At 37.4% G+C, this 27,130-nt stretch overlaps 1 protein-coding gene across 1 annotated transcript in view; it reads left to right on the forward strand.

Moving 5' to 3' along the window:
- The window catches only part of LOC150095455 (glycine dehydrogenase (decarboxylating), mitochondrial), a 649,342-nt gene that overhangs the window by 200,593 nt on the left and 421,619 nt on the right, over window positions 1-27,130 (forward strand). Inside the window, exon 7 of the mRNA XM_090410555.1 lies at window positions 1,737-1,933. Coding sequence (XP_090266681.1) covers window positions 1,737-1,933 — 197 coding nt within the window. The remainder of the gene's footprint in view (window positions 1-1,736; window positions 1,934-27,130) is intronic.

Here is a 27,130-nt window from a genome sequence, read left to right on the forward strand (position 1 = left end):
TTTGTGGTGCTTACATTGGGTGGTATATTGCATTTAATATCAAGGAGTTCTCTTGTTTTGATATTTTTAACTTCAATGCATATGTTTTCAGTTACAGTTTATTTCTATTACTAATAATTTATTTTGCTAAATATTGTTTTACCTCCACCTCGTTTAATTTGTCTGCAGTGTTTGTGTTGTTTAAAGTTTGGCATATGGCTGCCTCTTTGTATGTTATGGATATTTCTGTTAGTATTAAAATGTTTGTTGTCTACATCTTCTTTCAGATAAGGTTGCAGGGTTAGCAAGTATTTTTGAATGCGCCTGATGTTGATATGAAGAATACAGTCCTTTTTTGGCAGCCAATAACTTGTTTCCATCCTGTTAACAAGTTTAGAATGTGGCAACTGTCATGGTGATTACATCTGCTTGGTGGTCTGCATTCATGTAGATTGGTATATTGTTCCTTTCTTTATGATTCATGGGTTTTCTTTTTAATGTGTCAACCTGTTGAGATCTTCTATGAATTTTATTTGGATTGGCTTTGCATCTTTTTAAGGAATATTTTGCTGTCTGTAATTCATATAAACTGGTAATTTTTTTTCTACTTTTACTTTTCTTGTATGGTAAAATAGCTTCTTATAATATGGTGTTAAGTACTCGGACAAGTGGAGTGGGGTATTGTCGTAAGTTCCATTCAGATCCTTGACTACTAGCTTTTTTTAATTCTGCTAGTTTTTATGAGGTTAACTTTTGTTGGACTGTTTGTGTCACACCATGACTGGGGAAGGTCGGGGAAAAACTTTCTCTTTTCCTTTTTTGAGGTAATCGATGAACCGACTGGATATATTTTGATTTTATGGGAGTGCCAATTTTCTAGCTGAGTTAAATTACCGTGTCTTTTAAATGTTCAGTAACAGTTTCTGGGAGACTATCTATGAGGAGATCATTTTTATACTGTTGTTGGTTTAGGAGTTCATAATGTTGTTGAACTCCTAAATCAACTCAACTTTACAACTGTTAATAATAATACATTGAAGGTTTGAGTTAAGGAAGATACTAAGGGATTTTATTGGATATATGCACAAGAGTATTTTCACTTCATAATGAAAGAACAAGGATGTGAGGACTAGGTTTCTTACTTGGAGAGTTGGCAGTAAACAAACACGAGTTTGCTACAGGTTGTCATGAATGCATCATCAATGAATGATATGAAGGAAAAGTATAAGTATTGTGTGAATAATGGTTAGTGCAGGCCTCCTGCAATAAATCTTCAGACTCTGTGGAGATACCTATGTAATAATATTGGATGAGAATAGGTCTGTGAAAGTTTCTAAATCAGAATTGGAGGCCTTTTGTTTATTAATGTTTGAAAAACTGATGATCTGAAACAATTACTCTGTGCTGAAATGCATGGTAGTCTGTTAATGCCAGATATGTTTATTATTACATGACACTTCCAGGAAGTCCAAAGACTCATCGAAGGAGGGCATCTACTCTACAACTCTATCTCCACCACTCACTCAATCTATCAACTACAACTACCCAATGCCATTTACCACCCACCACTTTCCTAGACAATTACCAATATCCATGCCCATGGTGGGATTTGAACCTGCAGCCTTTTGGTTGGAGAGTGAATATGCTGACCACTCAGCCAACCAGACTGGTATGTTAAGAAATGTATTACTTCAGTTGAACTTATTTACTCGCTTGTATTTATTTAAAATATAATCATTACTTTCTATTATTGACAGGCTTTGGTAATTTGTGCAACTGATCTTTTGCCCCTTACAATTCTTCAACCTCCTGGAGAATTTGGAGTGGACATAGCAGTGGGTACCAGTCAAAGGCTTGGAGTTCCTCTAAATTATGGAGGTCCTCATGCTGGATTCTTTGCTGTTCGCAGTTCTCTAACCAGGTTAATGCCAGGACGAATGGTAGGCGTTACAAGGTATGAGGTGATTAAATTATAATTTAAAATATCAATGATATTTTCACAGAATACCTTGTGTATACAGGGTGTGTCCAGCTTACATTGTTCCTTTGTATAACATTAAGATATTTGAAATGCTAGACCACAGATTCCCATCATGTATGTTTTAAAGTGGCATGCTGTGCACTATTCATCCAGGCAACACAGTAGTCTGAACAAGACTTTTTATAAATCTCTTTTCTCAGATGAAGAGAAATTAGATTCATTCTATGAAATGAGTATATACTTCCTTCAGAAATCCCTATATTTTATTGCTTTCCATGAGAATCTGTCTGCATAGCTAGAAGCATCTTATGTGTAGGGTTGGTAAGCCTGTGTTCTGCATATCTGTTGGATCATTCGCCTTGTACTGAGTTAATTTACGCTTAGACTGTGGCTGTGAAATTAGTTTTGTTGTGTCGGAAATAACCGGCCCACTATCAGTCAGCCATTTATTTCGGACCAAACATGAGAAGAAATTGACTTACGATAAAAACATGCTTATATCCTCAAGAGCAGGGGTAAAGAAATAATAAATGAATTGTAATCAAAAAGGGTATATCAATTTAATTGGTAAGATTGTTATAAAATAGTCCAAATTGTATTCTAAAATCATGCCCAGTATGGGAAAATTATGTTAAAGAAATCAGAATCATATGTCAACCAATCAATGGAAGGTCAAATCACTATGTAAGAGTCCACAGTGACACAGCAGAAAAACCGTATAGCTATCCGGTAACCTCAACCATAACAGTTTCATCAAGAGAGACGTGGAGAAAAGAATGTGACATCATCAATACCTGATGAATCAGGGATAGTTAAGTAGGTGACGAAAGTAATGAGAGAGGGCACCCGCAGATGAAATATAAGGAGCTGCGAGCAGTTTAAACACTCTCTCGTGTTCCTGTATTTTCCTGTGTTCCTGTTCGAAGGCCGCGAAGGCTGAGGAAGCTTGTCTCCGGTATCCAGCAACATTCCACATTGCTGTGGGATCCGATATGCACAAGATATCCGACAGGACATCGCATACCAGCAGACAGAGCCATTGGTAAATCTGTTACCAATGTGAGGACGGTGAAGGAGATCCTTCGAGGAGAAAAGAAGGCAACAGACAGCAGAGTGACAAGAGACTCTTGCCACGTCTGAAGAAAACCCGGGACTAAAGGAACCAGCTTCGTTAAGGAAATAGCCGGTAAGGTGCAGAACCTTTATTTTATATATAACAAGTCATAGAAAGAGAGGAAACAAAAGGAGAGAGAGAGTACTTTGAGCATAGCCCTGCTTGAGCCATCTAAGTGATCCATTTGGACTAATCGTCTGTGATAAGGCCTTCCTATGTTAGTTTAATCTCTTGTGCAAGAGAGACATTATAGCAGAACAGTTGTTAAATGATTCAGTATATATGATAGTGTGTGAAGGCCCTGTTCCTTATATTGAGCCTACATCTTATATAAGTTTTACAGGGAAGAGTTTAGTCCTCTGACTAAAACAGTGACTGTTAATTGAGTGAATATATCATGTACATTTAGCTAAGGTTGTAATATTCAAGAATTGTATACCGACGAGAGCATCACTTAATCCTAATGCGAGATACAAGAATAAGGATGATTAACTAATGCTCTTGACATAAAATTGGATGAGCCTGTGTGATAAGAGATATTTTAACATTTAGGATATTTGAGTGATTTATTACAGTAGTATGAAAATCTATGCATGAGTTTATTATTATTATTATTCAGGCCTCCAAGGAGTCAAAAGACTCATCGAGGGAGGTCCTTTCTAAGACATAAAGTCTGTCAAGACTCATCGAGGGGAGGTCTCCCCCTGAGAAACACAAAGTTTATCATACCACTCTTTAAAGTCACTGACCGTTCTCGCTCCCACCACTCCATCAGGCAATGCATTCCATGGTTCAACCACCCTCCACACAAAGAAACCACTCCTTACCCTCTTGCTCACAGTTTCCTTTCGTAACTTCCAGGGATGGCCTCTTGTCATCACTCCTTCCCGCTGATCAACCAAGCGAAAGAACTCCCCAGTGTCAACCTTATAACCACCTCTCAACAGTTTAAAAGTCTCAATCATATCACCTCTCCTTCTTCTATCCGCCAAACTCTGGAGTCCACATTCTCTCAGTCGATCCTCATAACTATCCTTGTACAGTCCTGAAACCATCTTTGTCATCCGTCTTTGTATCCTTTCCACAGTTAATTTATCCCCTTCAAATCCTGGGGACCAAATCTGAGAACAATAGTCCAAGTGTGGTCTGATCAGAGACTTATACAACGGAATGATAACCCTCTTATCTCTGCAGGTCAGTGTCCTTCTCATAATAGCAGCAATCCTCTGTGTTACCTTCACCACCTTTGCAATATGTCCCCTAAACTTCAGGTTTCTATCAATCATCAACCCCAGATCTCTTGTCTCCCCTACTTCCTCCAGTATAACTCCTCCCATAGAGTATGCAGCATCCCATCGATGTTTCCCAAACCTCAAGACCTTACATTTTGCTGCATTAAACTGACCCCCATTCATTTGCCCATCTATCTAGCTTATTTAAATCCTCTTGCAGGGCTACCACATCTGCACTATTACTAATAATCCTTCCAAGCTTCGCATCATCCGCAAACAACTGAATATCCCCCTGCAATCCACTGGCTATGTCATTGATATAAAGGTTAAACAATATAGGTCCTAGTACTGAGCCCTGTGGGACCCCACTTGTAACCCTCTGCCTCCTGGAAACTGCTCCACCATACACAACTCTCTGATACCTATCAGACAGCCAATCCTGAATCCAGTTGACCAATCTGACATCCAGACCCATGTGCTGCAACTTAAATATCAGCTTATCATGTGGCACCCTGTCAAATGCCTTTGCCAACTCTAAGAAAATTGCAGTATATGCCTTTCCCTCATCTAATGCTCTTGTAACTTTATTATAAAAGGCTAGCATATTGCTAAATCCACAAATCCATGTTGATTCTCACAGATAACATTACCCTCATCTGCCCAATGCTGTACACGGTCCCTCACTACTTTCTCCACGATCTTAACAACTACTGATGACACACAGACTGGCCTATAATTAGACACTTCCAGTCTGTTACCACCCTTATGCAATGCCACTATCTTACCTTCCTTCCATTCCCTGGGCACCTTTGCCAAAGCCAGACTTTCATTGAAAAGCCACATTAAAGGTATTGTCAATTCCCTAGCACATTCTCTCAAAACTCGTGGCGAAATACCATCCAGTCCCACAGCTTTACTGACATCCAGAGTACTCAGTATCTGAAACACACTCTCCTCCTGTACCTCCAGACCTCGTACCAGTCCTATCCCTCTAGCATTAAAACTGACTCCTCTAGGATGAAATACTCCAATAAAGTGTTCATTGAACAATTCCACTATGTCCTCTGCATCAGTCACTCTATTCCCATTTTTATCCCACAATATCATTCTTCCACAGTCGTTTCTCCTCCTACTGGCCACATAGCTAAAAAATTCCCTAGGATTTTCTTTGTATCTTAGATCCAATCTCCTCTCATATTCCAGTTTCGCTTTCCTTACCAAACGAGTCACTCTTGTGGCCTGTGTCTTATATTCCTCATGCATCTCTTCACCTGTCTCCTTATATCTCTTCCATAGCCTCTTTTTCGCATGCAATTCCTGTTTAATATTGTTTGTCATCCACTTTACTCCAAATTGCACCCTCTTCTTCACTCGTGGTATATAACTTACCATTGCTGATAACAAATATTCTTTCACAATTTCCCACGCACTAGTGATATCCCGGCCTTCCAATTCCTCCCTCCATGAAACTTCCCGAAGTTGACGTCTAAGACTATTATAATCACCTGCCTTATAATTCCACATAAGTTCCCGTCTCTTTGATACTCTTGCATGTCTATTCATTTTCCAAGTCAAAACCATATGGTCACTCTCTCCAACTGGTGGGAGAGACGTCAACTCAGTTATTATCAACTCTTCTGATGCTATAACCAAATCCAAAATTTTTGAACCTCTTGTTCCCTCTGTTACATGTTGCCTAAGACATTTGTCCCTCAAGAATTCTAGAAATTCCATTCTCCTATTGTTACATGCATCTTCCTCTCTCCAATTTATACTACTGAAGTTAAAATCTCCCATAACAATCATTCTTCTTGCACTTGCCAAACTTAGCTGTCTAAACATCTCCTGGTCCCCATCCTCTGTGCTCCTGGGTCTGTAGCAACACCCCACTAAATATCCTGTCTTGCCTACCTCTACCTCACACCATACTCTCTCAAAATCATTTGTCTCACTACCTTCCAAATTCTCCACTCTTAGAGGACATAGGTCATCACTTATCATAAGTAGCATAAGTTTATCCTTATATTATTGAGATTTGATTTTAGTGTAAATACCTTTTGTTCAAATAAATGTATTCTTTTAAACTGAAACTTGTGAGTTCTTGTGTCTGAGACTGAACTACCGCTTAGAAAAGTTCGGACCTGTATAAGTAGGGGATATTGTATAAAGAGCAGGAAAAAGGGAGCCACGACTGCATACCACATGATCTCTAACCTCAATTAAATCGTTGATATAATTAGTAGCTTAAGTCTTAGTATCAGAAACTGGTTTCTGACTGGTGCAGTCGATCCTAAAATAATTTGTCAGGAACTAATTTCAGGTACACGTAACTTCTTAAGATAAGAAACTAAATTAGGGTATTATAAGAAAACAAAATAACAAAAAAAAAAAAAAAAAAAAGCCAAAAGGAAACCAGAAAGTGGAGCTAGGGACATAACAGTTTCCTTTTACACACATGAAACAGATATCAGATGCATTTGGTACCAGAAACATACACATACCAATCACTGAATTTAGAGACCTTTATGCAGTGCGGTGTATACAGTTGGTTGTTGCTATAGGCCAGGGAGTTCCATGGATGATTTGGAAGACATGCATTGGCAAATTAATACAATAAGTACAGGTTGAGTGATTATTATGAGCAGGGCCAGTGCTAGGCTGGACGTCACCTGCCTGCAAAGCTGAAATGGGTACCCCCAAACAAATGACAATTTATTTATTTATTTTTATTTTTGTCATAATGCATTGCCTGATGGAGTGATGAGAGCGAGAATGGTCAATGAATTTAAGGAGTGGTATGATAGACTTTGTGTTTCCTAGGAGGGACCTCCCTCGATGATTCTTGATAGACTTGTGTTTCTTAGAAAGGACCTCCCACGATGAGTCTTTTGACTCCATGGAGGCCTGAATAATAATAATAATAATCATGCGGAAAGAATTTACAAGAAAGAAATTAAATTACACATTTGTTCTTGAAAAGATTTTATTAATTAAAATTTAAATTTCCTAGATTTGACATTAACAAAATTGTCTATAATATTCTTAATGTCTAAGTTTTCACATATATCATTTTCAATAGCTATTAATGCTAGACTTTCAAGCCTTGTTTGTAACATACTTGTTCTTAAATAAGTCTTAATTAATTTAAGTTTTGAAAAAAAAAACACTCACTGCTTGCTATACTAACAGGTATAGTTAATAATATTCTTAAAACAATTGCAAAATTCGGAAAAGATAAATTATTTGACACAATATATTTAAGAATATCAATAGGATTTTCAATTTTTGAAGTATCGTTTCAAAAAATATCGGTATAAGATTGTATCTCGTCAGAGAGTTCCGTGGCATTTATATCTTTATTGTTACCATCTTTCAAAAGGATTTCTAAGTCATCGCTGTGTTTTCTTAACTCTTCATTATTAATTTGGAAAAGTCTGTACAAAAAACTAAAATTATCAATGTGAGTTTTAAGTTGTTCAAAACGTTTATTTAACAAAGTCCATGCAGTATCCAAAAGTGTATAAAATACGTTGACTTTAAATTTATCTTCTGATGTTTGTGGCTGTTCATCAGGCTGTTCGTATTGAAACAGACGTTTTTCCTTCCGTTGTTGAACTTCTAATACAGATTTAAACTGTTTCTCCATCCACGTCTTTACTTAGTTTTTTTGCTATTTCAAGAACTTTAATTTTTTTATAATTTGTATCTGATCGATATTCTGATATGAATTTTAAATTTCCAATGGATCTTAAGACTAGTGATATATTCATATTTTTATACTGAAGAGCTTTACTAACTGGATTTATTCTGTTAAGCAATCGTGCCAAATTATTAAAGAGCAGATGAATTTATAGCCTTTGATTTTAAAACATAAAACTTGTGCTTCATTTTGAATTTCTTTATTGTAGTTGTCATTATTTAAAAATTCAAAAAGCGCATCATAAATTTCTCCTAATTTATAACGTAGAGGGCGAATTGCTTTAATTTTGCTTTTCCAACAAGTTTCCGATGGCAGTTTTTATGTTATATTTGATATAAATTTCAAAAGAATTGTCCACCGCTTTGGAGATGCTGAAAAAAAATTATATATTTCTTGTACAGTTGCAAAAAAAACTAATTATATCTGCATTTACTTTTGCTGTATCATTGATCATTAAATTGAGAGTGTGCTGTGCACACTCTCAATTTAATGATTGAGGATTTTTAGTTAAAAGCAAATTTTGAAGCCCATTTTTCATTTTTCTTTCCCTTCATATTTGCTCTGTTATCATAACTCTAGCATCACATGTCCTCAATAGGAATGTTCCATTGGTCAGTTGTGCAGTTATTGTCTCAAATAAACTGCGACCTGTAGAATCATCAACACTTACAAAACCTAAAGTTTTCATTGATTTCAACTATTTCATTAGTACAGGAAACAAAGCATATAATAGTCATCTGTTCTGTTTTAACTAGCATCAGGTGTGCAGTTCAAAATTATCAAATAATATTTGGATTCTCGAATAAGATTTTATTCCTTATTGCATTACCCAACATTTCTATTATTTCATTTTGACTATCCTTACTCAAATAGTGTATGCTGTTGTTTTTTTGAAGGACTCTTTCAATATGATTTTCCACAACAGGATGAAATTTAGCAAATAATTGCACTCATTTTAAAGTTTCTATTATTTTTGTTATATAATTTATCTGATGATCCTCGAAATGCTAAATTTTGATCACCAAGGAATTTTATTATTTCTGTTAACCTTATTAAAACATTTATCCCATGTTTCTTCTCCATATCATACATAACTTACTCCTGACAGTTGATAGGACTTTTGTTTTTTAAATTTTTATTTAATTCTTTCCATTTTAAGAAGTTTTTCATATGAATTGAACTTGTTTCATGTCTGTGTAAAGTTTTAGGTAAATTTCCCCAATCATTGTACCCTTCTACGAGACTGCTAGATTCAATAGATGAAAAAAGCTTACAACAAAAGCAGAAAACAGAATTTAAAGATTTTCCATTCTTCTGTTATAATAAACATCACTAAATTTACGTCCATTGATATCTATTGGATATTGTATAATTTTCTTTTGAGTAGGTCCCATTTGAGTTAAAACTACTTGTAATTTATTGTTAATTGTTGGCCATTTGCCTATATCTTCTAAATTTCAGAAATTAATGACTTGTCTCTCTTGTCAGTTACTTGTTCCAAGTGTTTCTCATTTAATTCCTGTGTTTGACTTTCTTCTTCACCAATTACATCATTATAAGAGCTTGTTGATGACCTGGGTTTGTCATCATTGATTTCTGGTTTGTTTTGCTGGTCTGTATATCATCAGAAGAATTTTTAATTTTTTTAAGAAAAGTATTAAGAGCTCCGGCTTGTTTTTGAGCCAGTGCTTCTTTTGCAGCTTTTCGTTTTCGATTTTTTTTACTGGATAACTTTTTCTTCATATCCATTTGTTTAATTTATTTTTGAAAATAAACTGAAATTTAAGAAATTAAATTTAAAATTTTTATAGTAATAAATAATATAATAATTTTTTGGGTTACGAAATAACTTTTGAAAAAAATAATAACAGTTAGCTCTATATTTGAAGTTATTAGAAGAAAAATAAAAATAAAACCTTTATAAAAAAACTCCATAGTTACAACAGGTAATCGATGATATAATTAATAATAACACTTACCAAGAGGAACTGTTTACAAGTACAAATATGCAGATTTTACATGCATATTTTATTCTGAAATAAAGGCAAATTATCAGAATAATTTGCCTTTATTTCACCACTGTCTTACAAAATACTGTTCGATCAATGAGAGTAAGTAAATCATACTCTGAGCCACAGAGATGAAATGGACTATTTCATAGTTGTCAATCCTAAAATCCTAATCTGCTGACAAGGGCCAAATAGGACTTCCAGTGGCGAAATCAGCGCAGTAGTAAATGATATCTACTACTTATCAACAGTAACCAGAGCAAATGTAACTGAATTTTATTGTTTTCATTTCAAAATAGAAACCATTCCCATGAAACAGGCCATTATAGTTGTCTATCTTAAAATTTTATATCACATTACACCTGGTTAGAATCGTTAGAATGGTGAGAATCGTTAGAATTACTTACGTTGGCGACATGACGATTTCACAGAGTTCTGCATGCTCTGCACCAGTTGAACCGGGCCAAATGACTACTAGCACCTCAGCGGAATGAGACTCTAAGGTCCTGTAGAAAATACATTATGGGATAGGGTTGTTGCAGAGGACTGCTCTGAGCTGAGCGAAACAGTGTGCTTGCTCCCTAAGAAGGTGCGTTCATGACAATCTTTGTAGGAGAAAATCTGATCTATTTTTATTCAGAATATGTAAATTTGCAGCAATTATATTGACTTACCTAATTATTTTTACTTAATTTGTTTACAGAAATTTAAAGAAAGAATGAAACTTCATACTAACACTTTGAAATGGTACCCGCCTGCAATGCAGGCCTACTTTCACCGGCCCTGATTACGAGGGACTTCAACTATGGAGATATAGACTGCAAGGAAGAAAGATCTCATGGCAAGAAGGAAATGGAATTTATACACCTAAGTGATAATTACTTGAGGCAGCATTTAATGGAGGGACTAGGGGTGTGAGAGTACTGGACCTGCTGCTGATTGGTGAAAGTGACCGTGCAGTCTTGACTCAGGAGATTGTACAACAGGAGGAATATTCTGTCAGTAAGGGGTATTTGTGGAACTACAAATCAGACAAGCTTAGGACAGAGCTTAAATCTGGCATGGCATAAAACACTAGAGGAAGCAATATTAAATTGTATATCTAAGTAAGGAGGGTTAATCAGGTAGAAGTTAGATGGATGAGTAATATCATTAAGCACGAGCTACAGAAGATGCTGTGGAGGGTATATAAAGAGAAAGATGACTAGCAAACTCAAGTACAGTACAAGATAGGCAAGAAAGGTGACCAGCATGGCATGGAAGACAAAATCAGATTATAATAAGAACTAGCCAAGCAGGCCAAAGGAAATCCCAAAGAGTTGTTTTGTGGCAAGTAAGAGAAAGAATGACTATGGAAGATTTACCTTAATGAGTGACAGAAGCAGATAAAATAGTCGTGTTACTGTGTGACCACTTTGCAAGGGTATATTATCCTAGCGAGGTTACTGCTTTAACATATGTTAACATATGTAACAGACACTAATGTGGGAACAGAGGTGGATGAATTTGAGTAGAATATTGCAGAATCTCAATGTAAATACAGCTGTGGGATTAGATGAGATATCAGCTTGTGTTTTGCAAGAATGTGTAAGAGAACTTTCAATGCTTCTAACTAGGCTGTTAAATTTAGGTCTTAGAGTTCCAAGGGAGTGGAAAGAGGGCAAAATAATTCCCTTGCATAAGGGAAGTTCTAAAACTGCAGTAGCAAATTATAGTAAAAAGTACTGGAAAAATTGGTTAAAAAGAGAATTCAAGAATGGGTGGATAAAAATGTTACCGTATGAGGGGCAGCATGGCTTGTGAAGGATTGGTTGTCTTATTTCATGTAGAATGATGAAGACAGCTTAAATGCCTCCATCCCTTCTATTCACTAAACTCTGCAGTCTGCATGCCCTCAGTCTATCCTCATAATCATTATGCAGTCTAGACATGTCTGTTATCCATCTCTGCACCTTCTCCAAGATTACTTCATATCCTTCAAATCCTGATGACCAGATTTGAGCACAAAAATCCAGATTTGGTCTATTCATAGCTTTATAAAATGGGACCAGCACACTTCTCTCATGGTCAATGTTCCCGTCACTATGAAAACCCAGCAACCAAATCTGTGCACAATAATCCATATGTGGCCTGATCAAGGCCTTATACAATGGCATCTTTTTTTAATTTAACCTTTTTATAACCTTTTACATAACCTTTTTTATTTCTGCATGTCAGGGTCCTCTGCATCATTGTCATTATCTGTTGTGACATCTTCACAACTTGTGCAATGTGGCCCTAAAATTTCATGTCCTTGTTCACCATCACTCCTAGATCTCTTATATTCTCTACTTCCTTTAAAGTTTCCCCACTAAGTGTATACTTTGCATCTTATCATTGCTTACCAAATTTCAAAACTTCACACTTCACAACACTGGACTGATAGTTCCACTTACCTGCCCATTCACGAAATCTTCAAGTCCTCTTGTAAGACCATAATGTCTGCTCGACTCTGCATTGCTCTTCCCAATTTTGCATCGTCTACAAACAGCTGCATATCATTAGTTAAACCCATCCCACTATCATTAACATACAAATTGAATGATAATGCTCCCAAGGCTGATCTGGTTTAATTGCACATAAGTGGTAGTGCCTGTTTAATGCATGAATATTGAAGTGTTTGTATCAGGTATTTTTTATACTTTTTTTTTTTGCAATTTGTTATTTAAAAAAAAAAATGTGCAAAAGTATTTCATTATGGGGCATTTAGCACTAAAGATTTTCACTCATGAAAGTAAACCTGGTGTCCATAACCTAAGGATGAACACTATTTCTGAAGGTTATAACTGAAAATTCAGATGAATCACCTTGTGGCAATTTGTATAACTGACAGTTTTGTGTAGAAAGCGGATATACATTAAAATTTTCGAATTGCATGCAAAGGTCACACAGTAGCACTCAACAGAATAAAAGGTAAAATGCTGCACTAAATGAATTGCGTTTGAAGGAAACTCTTTATGTGAAAGAATAAAGGATAAAGAGGTTATTATTCCCCTTTATAAGGCATTGATACTTCCACATTTGGATTACTGTACTTATGTCTGGTCACCTGGATTCCTTGGAGATGAGGAGGCTGTGGAGAGGGTTCAGAGAAGAGTGACCAAGTTGGTGAGTGATGTAAAAAATGCTCCCTACATTGATAGATTGAGAGCTTATGAATTGCAGAGGTTGGTTGATAAGCAGAGAAGAGGGGATATGATAGAAACATTTAAAATACTAAAAGGTTTTTATAAGATTGATGCAGGGGAAATATTTCAGCTGTGTGATAGTGATGGAAGAACAAGAGGTCATCCCTGGAAATTAAGGAAAAGTGTGGTTAACAAGGTTGTGAGAACGAGGTTTTTCACCTGTAGGGTGATGAGTGAGTGGAATGCATTGCCTGACTCAGTTGCGAGTTCTTCGTCTGTAAATGAATTCAAGAAGAGATGTGATAGATATTGTTTTGATAGTTTGGGTCTCCTGCGATGAGTCTACTGACTCCATGGAGATACTCATAATAATAATAAGTTGCAAACTTGGATGTCTTGTAATGTCTCAGTCATCTAGATGATTTTACTTGGGGAAAAATTATTGGAAAGCTTAAAGAACGCCAGAATTACTGATATTGCCAGAGAGCCTGGAATCTCACACAGCATTGTATCCTGTCTCCAGATTACACATTTACCAATTTTCAATTGTCCAGTTTTGATGTTCTTTAGCCCAGTCAAGGCTACAGCCATACAAGTTTATTAAAATACAACTGTAGGCAATACAATCACTACAAAATCAAATGATTCATATGTATGAGGGTACACGTAACACGTAGCATGTACTTGAGGCATAACATATACTATTTAGAGTTGTTTCTTATGATATACATGGAAAATAAGACATTATTTAGTCACATGAGATAGTCTCATTCTTTTTCTAACAGCTGATGTTAGACTTTATTTCATTAGGCAGTATATTGTAGATGCTTGGTGCTAAGTACTCAAATGATTTGTGACAAATTTTTTTTTGTTTGACTTAGGAACTATGAAGTTCTGGGCATTGATTAAACCAGCGTTTCCCAAACTATGTTCTGTGGAAAGTGAATAAGTGTTCTGTGAAAAATTATCAAAAGTAATATGAGCCTGGAATGGTTTTAAATGCTGTGACAAGTTCAAACATGTTTGAAAATCAGGTGCTCCTCACTTTGCATGTGTATTGTGCTATTAAGGCCAGCGTGCACTGCCCTTGACTCAGCTGCCTGCAGTTGTCAACACCTCTGAGCACTAGTGAAGTATGGAGGTATCTATTCTAGGAAAGGTGCAGTCACAAGCAAGGTCAATGCGAATCGCTGGGGTCCGGCACGCTTGTAGTGTGTGCATCGCATGTTTGCGATGCGATACAGTATGCTGCAGCGATAGTGCATGCTTAGCTTTACATCAAATATGAGACCAATGATACTCGGCTCTAACCAAGGTGTTCCATTAAAATTTCAGGATTTGTGAAGTGTTCCATCATAGGAAAAATTTGAGAAACCCTGGATTAAACCATAATGCAGAACATTGAAATTTATAATGTTATTTTGAACATTGAAATATGCAGTGAAATTTATGTTATTTTGCAAAGATGGATGCAATGAGTAATGGAGATGTCCATTAAAATAAACCTTTTCATTGTTCTTGCTACATCTGCTTTGTAACTCCTTACAGTCTAATCTTTAAAGGTACCTGTGGCATGACTATAAACAATAAAGTACACGATAACTACAGTAATTAACTTAAATGAAAGTACAGATATTTCCTACTGAAATTAACAGTACATCATCAGTGTGTAGAAACAAGCAAATCAAAGAAATTGGAATACAAGGTACATACAGCAGTTAGTGGTTTACCACTTAAAACTAGAGCAGATGGAGTTGGATATTAGACTAGTGCATTGGATTGGAGATTGGCTGTCTGATAGGTATCAACAATCTGTGTATGGGGGAGCAAATCCCAGAAGAGAAAAGCCACTAGTGGTGTGCCTCAAGGGGTCTGTTTTAGGGCCATTGCTGTATAACCTGTATGTTAATGATATTGAGGAAGATTTGAATGGGGATATACACTGTTTTTAGATGATACAAAGTTGTGACAAATTAGGAGTAGAGCAGATCTTCTGGTCTAACAAGAAGACTTGAATAGATGGAGTGAATAGGCAGGGAGTAGGGATGCCAGTTCACTGTTGCAAAATATAAAGTTTTAAAATTTGGAAAACAAAGATGGGACATGGAATTTACTCTTGGTGGGAATATATTGTTGGAAGTGGAGGAAATATGAGATCTTGGGATGATGGTGGATAAGTATCTGAAATTTAGAGGACATATTGCCAAAATTGTGATGACAACACAATGAATTTTGGGAATGATATGGAGGACACTGACTTGTAAAAGTAAGGAAATTCTGGTTCAGTTGTATAAGGCTCTGATTAAACCAGATATGGGCTACTGTGCACAGATTTGGTCACTTGGTTTTCAAAAAGATAGAGATGTTGAAGAGGGTCCAAAGACGATTGAGCAAATGAGTTTCTGATCTCTGGAATGTTGAATATGAAGAAAGGTTGAGACGATGTAATTTGCAGTCTAGTGAATAGGAGGAAAGAGGGGTGATATGATAGACATACAAGTAATGAGGGTTTTTATAGGTTTAGCATTGAAGAGGTTTTTCACAAGATGGTGGGAGATGGGGATTGAACAAGTGGTCATCACTGGAAGCTATATAAGGAGGGTGTGAGAATCAGGTTTTTTGCATGGAGAGTGTGAATGATTGGAATACATTGCCTGAGTGGTTCTGCACAGAACTTGAATTTGTTTAAGGTGCAGTATGATGAGCTGCATGTATGACAAAAAGGACCTCCTAGATGAGTCTGACTCCATGGGGTCCTAGGAGGATGATGATAATATGTGTATATAATAGAATGGAGGGAAATGATGTTTTTCTCGAGGATAGAAAAGACAAGAAAGGAGAGGGTTTGCTGTTGATGATAGCATGCAAACTATAACCACAGAAAGTGGAGATGTGAGATGTAAATTGTGGCAGTGGTTTTGAGTCAGCATGGTGTGAGGTGGAAGTTGACAGGAAGAGATGTTTAGTTGGATGCTGCTATAGGTCATGGAATGTAGTGATGAAGAAATGTACATATTCATCTTTGGTTAGTGAATAAGGAAAAGGTGATTATTATGGGTAATTTTAATTATGGCAATATACATCATCTATCAATAATTGTTCAGACACTAGCAATTTACAATTGATACCAGCAGGCAAACCCCTAATATCAGATATGTCAGCCTTTTGTTTTGATCACCCTCTTGCACCCTTTAAGGTACGATTTCCACCAATCTGTGGCAGACATCAGGTGGAATTTGTCTCCATTCCACCATCAAAGCAACATTAAGTTCAGCAACAGATCGAGGACATACTGCTTTAGACCTCACTCGGCACTCCAATTAGTCCTGTAGGTGTTAGATGGCATTGAGTACAGGACTCTGCACAGGTCAGGACAGTCCTTTTAACGACCATCTCTTCATACCATTCTATAACACTTGTGGCATGGGGGCACTGTCGTCATGATAGTAACATGGGTCCATTCCATAAAAACTCCACAGCATAGGCAGTACCTGATGATCCAGAATATCAAGGTACTGAACTGCCTTCATGGAACCATGGACAACGACTACTGGTCTCACTCCAAACCAGCTGAATGCACCCAACACCATTACTCCTCCACCATCAAACTTTACAGTGGGTATAACACAGTGGTAACAAGCATTCATCAGGCTGCCTCCACAACAAACCCTGCCATCACACTGGGAACAGGTGAACCTTGATTCATTGCTCCAGAGTACTAGTTTTCTACTAGTCAGTTGTCTGGTTCATATGCTCTTTGCACCAGGTCAGACGAGCCACCTTGTTCATTGCTGTGATGTGTGGCTTGTTTGCCACACATCACAGCAATTTTCACATGGAAGAGCAGTGTGTGGCAATTTGCCACACACTGCTCTTCCATGGAAACCCAGTAAATGGAGTTCTTTATGTACAGTATTAGTGCTCAGCATGGTGTTACTGGTGCTCTGGAACTCATCAGGGATGGTCTGTGCCGATTGTAGGCCGGTTTTTGCATGCCACCCATTTAAACACTCTCCTGGCACTTTGTCATGTTTTCAGCAGCCTGGGTGTTTATCTGCACTGGTGATGCCAGAACATCTCCATTTATTGATCACATCACCAGGCATTAATTTTGGATGCTCCAGTTGAGCAGCAATGCCACGTATGGATATGCCACTAATATGACAGCCCATGATAACGCCTCTCTCAAAGTCACTGAGTTCATGTTATGTTGCCATACCACCTATATTTAATTGCTATGATGAAATACTGCTTCCTACTATCTATACACTGGTTTTTATGTTGTTGTCAAACCTGGAATGTTCCATAACTTCAAATAACTTGGGTACCTGGACAATTATTGGTAGATAGTTAGATAGGTAGCGAAAGAAAAGAGTGAAAGATTTAGAATGGTGAGTCTGTTACCGCGGTATGACAGAGAGGAGTTTAGAAGGAGGGCCATAATCGCAAATGATATTTTGCGCAGGTTATGCGGACGGTGTGGTGTGGAATTTGTGGACGTGTGGAATGAGTTTGATGGGCGAAAGGACTTATACAAGATGGATGGACTGCATTTAAATGGACTTGGTGTGCGGAGACTGGAAAAAGTGTTGCTGAATGAAGTGAAAATGAATGTGCAGAACCAGGGAAACTAGAACTACCAAGGAGGGGGGGAAGTGGATATCCAGACATCAGTGAGACAGTTGAGTGTAAAAATGTATATAATGTACCTGAGCCAGCAATAAGGACAAAAAATGGGAATGGGATATTTAGAATAACGCATCAAGATAGGGGTGGGACAAAGGGAACACTGCAATTCATGTATACTAATGCCAGGAGTATTAGGAACAAGAAGGAAGAATTTTTGGCCTTGATTGGCTCTTCCTGGCCACAGGTTATTGGCATTAGTGAAACATGGCTGATGAAAGATGATATAGTTAGTGGGATAGAATGTGTAGGTTATAGTATGTTTAGGAGGGACAGAGAGAATAAAATTGGGAGAGGGGTGTTATTGATGATAGCTGATGAACTGCAGCCAAGGAGAATTGAAGTATTGCAGGATAGTGAAAGGAGCTCATTTGAGGCTATTTGGTGTGAGATTGATACTGGCAGAATAAAATATACAGTTGGGTGCTGCTATAGACCAGGTGATGGAATAGATGGTGGAGATGGTATGCATAAACAAATTGATGAAATGAGTGGAAGGAGGGTAATTATTATGGGGGATTTCAACTATGGTAACATTGATTGGAAGGAGGAGAGGACACATGTAAGGAAGGAAATGGATTTTATTCAATTATTAAGGGATAACTATCTGAAACAGCATGTAATTGAAAATACTAGGGGTGTGAGAGTGCTTGACCTGGTAATAGTATCTGAGAATTTGACTGTAATGAATATGACCATGTTGCCACCTATTGGTGAGAGTGATCATAAGGTCTTGACCTGGGAGGTGGCTAAAGGTGTGAAATTTGTGATTAAGACAGGGTATATGTGGAATTACTGTGCTGGCAAGTATGACAAGCTTAGAAGATTGCTTGGATCAGTGCCATGGCATGTACAACTGCAAGGGCTGGACATCGATAGAGCATGGGAAGTGATCAAAGAGCATTTACAGGAGGTTATGGCTGATTGTAAACCTAAGGTCCGAATAGTGAAACAAGGAGGGGTTAAATGGATGAATAACACCATTAAGCTTGAGCTGCATAAAAAGAAACAACTATGGAGGGAATTTAAAGAAAGGGGTGACCTGCAGGCACACGAACAGTATAAAGTACAGGCCAGAAGGGTAACGAGTGTGGTAAAAACAGCAAAAGCCGATTATGAAAGGAAACTAACTATGCAAGCAAAAGAGAATCCCAAACAGTTCTTTCAATATGCTGCAAGCAAGAAAAAAACTGTACATGGCAAAATGATTTTAAGGAATAACGATGGTAAAGAGTTCACTGAACCAGTCGATATAGTGATGTTACTGAGCGCGCACTTTGCAAAAGTATATCATCCAGGTGGTGACGTTGAAAAAATGAAGGAACCATTAGTTTATATGGGAATTGTGATGAATGAAGTGGAGGTGAATAGTCTATTACAGAACCTTAATGTGAATACATCTGTGGGATTGGATGGTATACCTGCACGGCTCTTGCATGAAGCGGCTAATGAATTATCAGTGCCCTTGACCATGTTGTTTAATCTGAGTCTCAGGTCTGGCTTAGTCCCGAAGGCGTGGAAAGAGGGGAAAATAGTTCCACTGCATAAAGGAGGATCCAAGACTATGGTTGCAAATTACCGACCGATCAGCATATCAGGAGTCGTTGTCAAGGTCTTGGAGAAAGTAGTCAAGGGAAAAATACAGGAATGGATTGATGAAAATGAGATACTGTACAGAGGACAGCATGGCTTTGTGAAGGGTAGATCATGCCTCAGTAACTTGCTCAAGTTTTATAACAAGGTGACGGCTGAACTGGATAAGGGAAATGGGTTTACAGTGATACTGCTAGACTCTTGGCAAAGGCGTTTGACAGGATACCACATGGAATTCTAATCCGTAAACTACAACATATGGGAATGGATATAGGGTTGGTGAGATGGATAGCTGGGTGGTTGATGGAGAGATATCAAAGAGTAGTTTATTCAGGAGTAGAGTCCAAAAGACTGCCTGTGAGTAGTGGTGTGCCACAGGGTTCTGTTCTTGGACCACTGCTGTTTAATCTGTTCATTAACGATATAGGGAAGGGTCTAAGTGGGACAGTTCATTTGTTCGCTGATGATGCAAAGTTGTGTAGGGCAATAGTGAATGCAGAAGATGTCAAAGTCTTGCAAGATGACTTAGATAGATTGGAGTTCTGGACTAAGGAGAATGGAAGTCAATTTAATGTGACAAAATGTAAGGTTATGCATTTCGGAGTGAAAAGATTAGCAGCAGTATACCACATTGGTGAAACTGTACTCCAAGAGATTGAGGCCAGGGACTTGGGAGTGTTGGTGGATAGGGAGATGAAGTTTAGGGGGCACATTGCGAAAGTAGCTAAATCAGCTCATCAACTCACTTGGTTGTTGAAAAATACCTTGACGAGCAGAGAAAAACAAGTTATTGTACCTCTGTACCGAGCCCTGATAAGACCTCATCTCGACTACTGTGCCCAGATTTGGTCACCTCGGTTCCTTCTTGATGGGGAGGAGGTTGAGAGGATCCAGAGGCGAGTGACTAAGATGATAGCAGGTCTATGGAATGAACCATATGAGAACAGGTTGAAGATTTGTGGGTTGCAGAAACTAGTTGATAGGCGAAAAAGGGGAGATATGATTGAGACATTCAAATTGCTAAAAGGATTCTATAGGATTAATTCAGATGATATTTTTGAGATCAGGACTGGTGGTGGGAGAACTAGGGGACACCCATGGAAGCTGGGCAAGAGCGTGGTTAGCAGGGGTGTTAGAGCTGGGTTCTTTACTTTTAGAGTGGTAAATGAGTGGAATAAGCTTCCAGAGTCTGTTGTGGGTGCTATGAAAGTGAGCGAGTTCAAGGCAAGGTATGATAGATACTGTGAGAATGTTGAACAGCTGTGTGAACATGTTTAGGGCCTCCCTCGATGAGTCTAAGGACTCCTGGAGTAGCCCGTGGTAATAATAATAATAATAGTTTAGATTGGAATGAAGAATTCAGATGAAGACTGGAGAGATGAGAGCAGAAGAAATCAGTTTTGGAGTGAAAACTATCTTAGGATATATGTAAAGGAGGGTACACAAGGATCAAGAATTTTAGATCTGATCATTTCATCAGAAGATGTGGTTATGAGTGGGTTTTGCACTTCTCTCCCGTAGGTGAGAGTGATCATGAAGTGATCACCTGAATTATGACTAGCTATACAAAGACTTTTGTGAAGAAAGAATATATGTGAAATCACAAGGCTGGCAATTACGAAAAGCTAAGGAGAGAGTTTGGAGCTATAGCATAGAATGAGGTGTTAAGCAGGAATGATATAATTGTTGATTGGGAACTGACAAAGAAATACATAACAGCACTATGAATAAAAAAGACTGAATAAAATAGGTGTCAAATGGATGAATAAAGAGATTAAACATAAAATTTGGAAACTTTGAAATTTGTTTACAATTTCAGATGGATCTCTTTTTCCATTTAAAGAAAGCCAACACACGCATACAGGAAGATACTTACATAAACAATCACATCATCATCCAGTCCAACGGTATGGCATATTAAATACACTTACACACAGAGCCATTTGTTCTAACGATACTGCTCTGTCCACAGAACTCAAATATTTGCGGCATATGTTCTTGGCCAATGGCTACAATTCCTACAAAATAGAGAAAATACTAAATAGCCACATTACCCCTCTCTCTCCTAATACACAGGAACACAATATTACCATTTCTATTCCCTGTGTCAGAGGTATATCAGAAAAGATAGCCAAAGTACACCACTTTCAAACCTCATGTTAAACTAGCAACTCTGATCTGCTTGCCTAAGAATAAACTTTGCCCTCTAACACATCCTGGAGTGTATGAAGTTCCCTGAGACTTGGCCTACTATGAGCAAACAGGAAGATCAGTTAACATCTGCCTGTAAGAATGTAAAAAATACATTCGCTACTATTACTATGGCAAGTCAGGACTGGCAGACCATGCTTTGGACACTCCTTCACACAGAATTAGATGGAAGCAGACAAATGTGCTATTTAGAAGTTGTTACAGATCTGAAAGATTATTTTTTGAGTCAGCCATGGCTTCACTTACTCACTGTCATGTATACAAGCTGTGTTGTGCTCTGGTGATGCTGATATGAAATTCTGCAAAATATGAGCAATTAATAAAACATCTTTTGATAAAATTGTTTGGTGTTTTTAATACCATTAAAAAGTCATGAATGAAATTTGGAAGAATGGGATCTGTGGAGGCAGCATAAGATGAATAATCATAGCAATCAGTTGCGTGTGGAGTATAAAGAGCAGTCCAGGATGGTGGCTCACTTAGTAAATACAGCAAAACTACAGCATGAGCAGAAATTAGCAAATTAGGCCCAAAAAAAATCCTTAAGAGTTTATCAGATGGCCAATTGAATGAAAGATGATTATGGTAAGATGTTAATGATGAAAATGGTAGAATGGTAACTGGTGCAGAAGATATTGGCGAAATTCAGTGAAAAATTCATGTCTTCCATCCTCATCATGGGTATATCATGAAAAAACTCAATCCTAGAGGATTGAGTTTTTTGATGATATACCCATGATTGAGTTGATTGAGGTATATAAGGAGGAAATAAGTTTAATGTCAATAAGATGATAGGATTTGGTGATATTTCACCACCTGTCTTAAGGGAATATTCTAGGGAATTGGCAGTAGCATTGACTTGCCTGTTTATTAAGAATCTTATATAGCACAAGTTCCAAGAGAGTGGAAAGATGGTAAAATTGTTTCACTGCATAAAGGTGGTGATAAGGCTGTAGCTACAAATGATAGGCCAAATCAGTATCTGGAGTTTTGATGAAGATATTAGAGAGATAGGCGAAAGGTAGGATACAGAAATGCATTGATAACAGACTAGTATTCTCTGTGGTTATGAGCATGGGTTTTTTAAAGGGAGATCATGTTTTACATTACTTATTTATATACTATAACAAGGTGAGAAATGTCTTGGACAAGGGAGATGCATATGCAGTGGTATACTTAGATTTTACAAAAAGCTTTTGATAGGCTGTCACATAACAAGCTGTTAAATAAACTGAAAGAAATGGAATTGAATAACAGACCAGTGAACTGAATTGCTAACTAGCTGTCAAAGTGAAATTCAGGTTTGTTTATGTTTAAATGTTGTACCGACTATGATTAAAAACATAAACATTTCTTCTTCCTGTCAGCACTGTTTGTAGGAGCATAGATGAATATTATAGTAACATTCTTATGTTTTGTTTTGAACCTAGTACTTAGTATTCTTTCTGATACTGGTTTCCATTTCAATAGTTCCTTTCTTCTGCTGTCATCAGTAGAGCAATACCACTGCTACGCTCTTCATCCTCAGGGTTTCTAGAATATATAACATATTTGTGCGATGTTACCTCCAACCCAATACAGTTTTGCAGATGACAGCACATTGCACTCCTCCCTTTCTTTTGATAAACCTTACTCCACACAATTCATCTCAACCTACAGAACAGTAACTACCACTGCCCTCAAGCCATCCTCCAATGGGGTTCAGATAACCTAGTCAGTTTCAATGCAAATAAAACCCAGTACTGTCTTTTTTTCTCATAAAAAAAAAGAACCATTTTTTCCCAGTATTGTTTTTGACAACACCCAAATTTCCAGAAAATCTGAGATTTCTCTTCTTGGAATTACCCTGACATCAAGCCTCTCCTGGCTCGATGTCAGGGTAATTCCAAGCTGAGGATGCAATAACAACCATTGCATCCTCAGCTTTCTAATAAAACTAGGATTTCTCTTTCACTCAAGACATTACTTCACCCTGAACAGCTGTTAACCTTGTACAAATTGCAAATCTGCCCATCCATCGAATACTGTTCCCACATATGGGGGTGGGAAGCTCCCTCAAAATGCTTCACTCAATATAGAGGAGAGTAATCTTACTTATTAATGACCTATCTCTTACCAACTCACTCCCCCCACTTTCGCACAGACGATCGGTCTCCACACTGTGTTTTCTACAAATATTTCCATGGAAAATGTTCATCCGAAATTGCATCAATAATTCCCCCACTTAGTACTAAGCTTGTTGGAACATGTGCAGCTACTGCTTAACATCTCTACACGGTGCACCTTGAAACCCACAGAACATGTTTCTTCTTCTTCTCCTCCTTCATCCCTGCAACTGCTATACTATGGAACAGTTTTTTCCTTGATGTGGTCCCTAAAGAATATAATATACAGTCATTCAAATGCAATGTGAACAAGTACCTTCTTTCCCAACCCATACATGGTACTAATGTACTATAGGTTGATCTACTATCTTCTCATGTATGGGCTCAACATAAAAAAAATAAAAAATAAAAAAATAAAAAAAAAAGTTTGATCTCACTAGTTTCATTCTATCTGGTTTTGCTTAATTCTGGTACAGTAAAATCTCAATTTAATGGACATAGTTTGACAAATAACAAATGACAGATAATTGAATAATTAATAAAAATAAATCATCCAATATTTAATTGGAAACGATTGGCAGTGTTTATAAATTGCATCTTTCGGTACATTCAGGTATATTATTGATATTTCGTGTGTACTCGTAATAGTTCGCATGCATGCATATACTTTGGTTCAGTAGCATTGGTAGCATAGCCCCAGTAGCGTTGCTAGCGCAAAGCACGTGGTGTTTAGGCTGTTGCTGGAGTAATTTTTAGTTAAACCGTTATTAATCATTATTAATATCATTTAGTATGTCTGGGGTTAAAAGAAAACGAGTAAACTTGATGATAGCACACAACCTTGAGTTAATAAGTAAGTTGGAGAGTGGTGCATCTGTTGCTCATGTTAGTGAACTTTACAGGGTGAAAAAGCAAACGGTTTCTGGCATACACAAAAATAAAGACAAACTTACTCAGATTTCATTAAAATATGGTGTTGAGAGCTCCAAAAGTGTTTTCACTGTGGCGGATAAGAAACGAAGTTGGCCAAGCATAAGAATTTAGGAGTTTACAAGTGGTTCGTTCAACAGCGGTCTAGTGGCATTGTTTGTGGTATTGAACTAAGGTCAGCCACTGAAAAACTGGCAAAACACCTGGACATACAATTCCAGGTGAGTAATGGGTGGCTTTGGTTCTTTTGTAAACGCCATGGCATTATGAACAGGCAAACATATGGTGAAGCACTGAGTGCCAATATTGAACAAGGTTGAGTTCTTCAGAAAATACATCAATGAAGTCATTGAATATGAGAGTCTTATTTTGTCTCGAGTTTAAAATGCAGATGAGACCAACCTGTTCTTTCGTGCTGTTCCTGAAAATACTCTCGCGAACAATCATGAGATTAGTACGCCTGGCTGCAAATTAAACAAGGAGTGCGTTTCAGCTCTACTTTGTGCTAATGCCGATGGCATGCATTGCCTCAAGCTGATGGTAGTCGGAAGAGCACAAAAGCCTCGCACTTTTGAAGAATGTTATTGAACTAGTTGCCTGTCATCTGTTCCAGCTCAAGGAATGCCTTGTTCACAAGTGATATTTTTTCCGACTGGTTTTTCAATCACTTCATACCTGAAGTACAAAACTACCAATAAGAGGTCCTGAAAATCTCTCCTAAAGATGTAAAAGCTGTTTTACTTCTTAATAATGCATCGGCCCATCCTAATGCTGAGAAGTTGGTTAGTAGGAATGGAAGAATAATGTATCTTCCTTCCTCCAAACACCAACTTCTAGCATACAGCCTATAGACAAGACTCGTCTGCAAAAGGTTGTATAAGAAGTTTCTTGAAGAGGTTATGGTTGATTTGAAGAACGCAAACAATCTCAAAGAAGATACAAGAGGAGCCAGTACACTTCAAAATTTGCGCGCATACAACATCAAGTGTGCCATCTTTAATTTTGCTGCTGCTTGGAAGGAGATAAAGACTACTACATTGGCTAATGGCTAGACCAAGTTACTGAACAGGATTGAACCAGAATACAATTTCAGAGGTTTTGAAACCTCTGATATTCGTGAAACTTTGATGCGAGCTGGTGATGATGTCAATGAGAATGACAATGGCTAGACATTGACGAGGGTGACCCAGGCTACCAAATTCTCAGCCAGGAAGAGATTGCTGAAGATGTTCTATGGCGCGATCAGGAGCTTGACAACGAGGAGGAAGAAGAAGCATTCCAGCTGGTCCGAAACTATCGATGGTTAGAAAACACGTGGATGACATCATCTCATTCATAGGCACATCTTCAGATCCAGAGGTGATTATAAACATTTTCGGCAATTTCAATCATTAATTATTAAGAAACAGTATAAAAGTGGAAAGCAACTGAAACTTGATGCTTTTTTTCAAGCTTAATCCTCCGTAAAATGAAATAATTTATGGTATTTCCATTTTCCGTAAAAATTTTCTCGTTAAAATATATTAATACTGTACCACTGAAAGTGTTTTATTTTCAATTCTATTCATAAGATTTGCAATTTAACAGACTTTCGATTTTACAGACAACCCTTAGCCCCTAATAGTCCTTAAATTGAGAGTTTACTGTATTTGTAATTTTGGTCACAGATTTGGATGTGAAGATATCTTTTCCAAGAGCCTTCCACCTGTTCACTTCTCTAAGAGCTTTTACAAACTTGCTTCATTTCCTCTGGAGATTCTTCAGCAGAACTAGTCCAATTTCTTTCAATATTTGAGATTTCTGTAGCAAGAAAAGTTTTGATGTATCATGGTTACTAGCCACAAGTACAACCTTCTCCTTTCTCATCCAGGAATGGCAGAATGATTTAGATGGCTGCAATAACCTTTCCCTTCTAAATACTGAATAACACCTTCACCACATGCCTATCCAAACATTCACTGCTATTGACTTAACAATTTGTTCATGAAATGGAAAGTAGAAGAAAAATCTATAAGAGTAACCATTCTTCCTGTGATATCCACTCTCTGACATTTGCAACTTACATTAGTATTATTTTCTATCATTCTTATGATAGAAAATAATACTTTAAACTGACTAATATCTTATCTCTAACACAGTTTTATTCTGTAAATCAGCTCTGCTCATATTAATGAAGTAATGAATCTCATCACAGTGTCGATAATATAACGTTGATAATGGACAGCATAGATTTGCTAAAGGGAGGTCATGTTTTAGTAATCTACTTACTTATTACAATAAAGTGACTGCTTCCTTGGATAGAGGAAAAGGATTTACAGTAATATACTTGGATTTCGAAAAGGCTTTTGATGGAGTACCTTGACAGTCAAACTAGAGCAGATGGGGTTGGATATTAGATTGATGCATTGGATTGGAGACTGGCT

The sequence above is a fragment of the Typopeltis vanoorti genome, chromosome 20 (assembly GCF_054136105.1).
Source record: "Typopeltis vanoorti isolate ZY-2024b chromosome 20, IOZ_Tvanoo_1.0, whole genome shotgun sequence".
Lineage (NCBI taxonomy): Eukaryota > Metazoa > Arthropoda > Arachnida > Uropygi > Thelyphonidae > Typopeltis > Typopeltis vanoorti.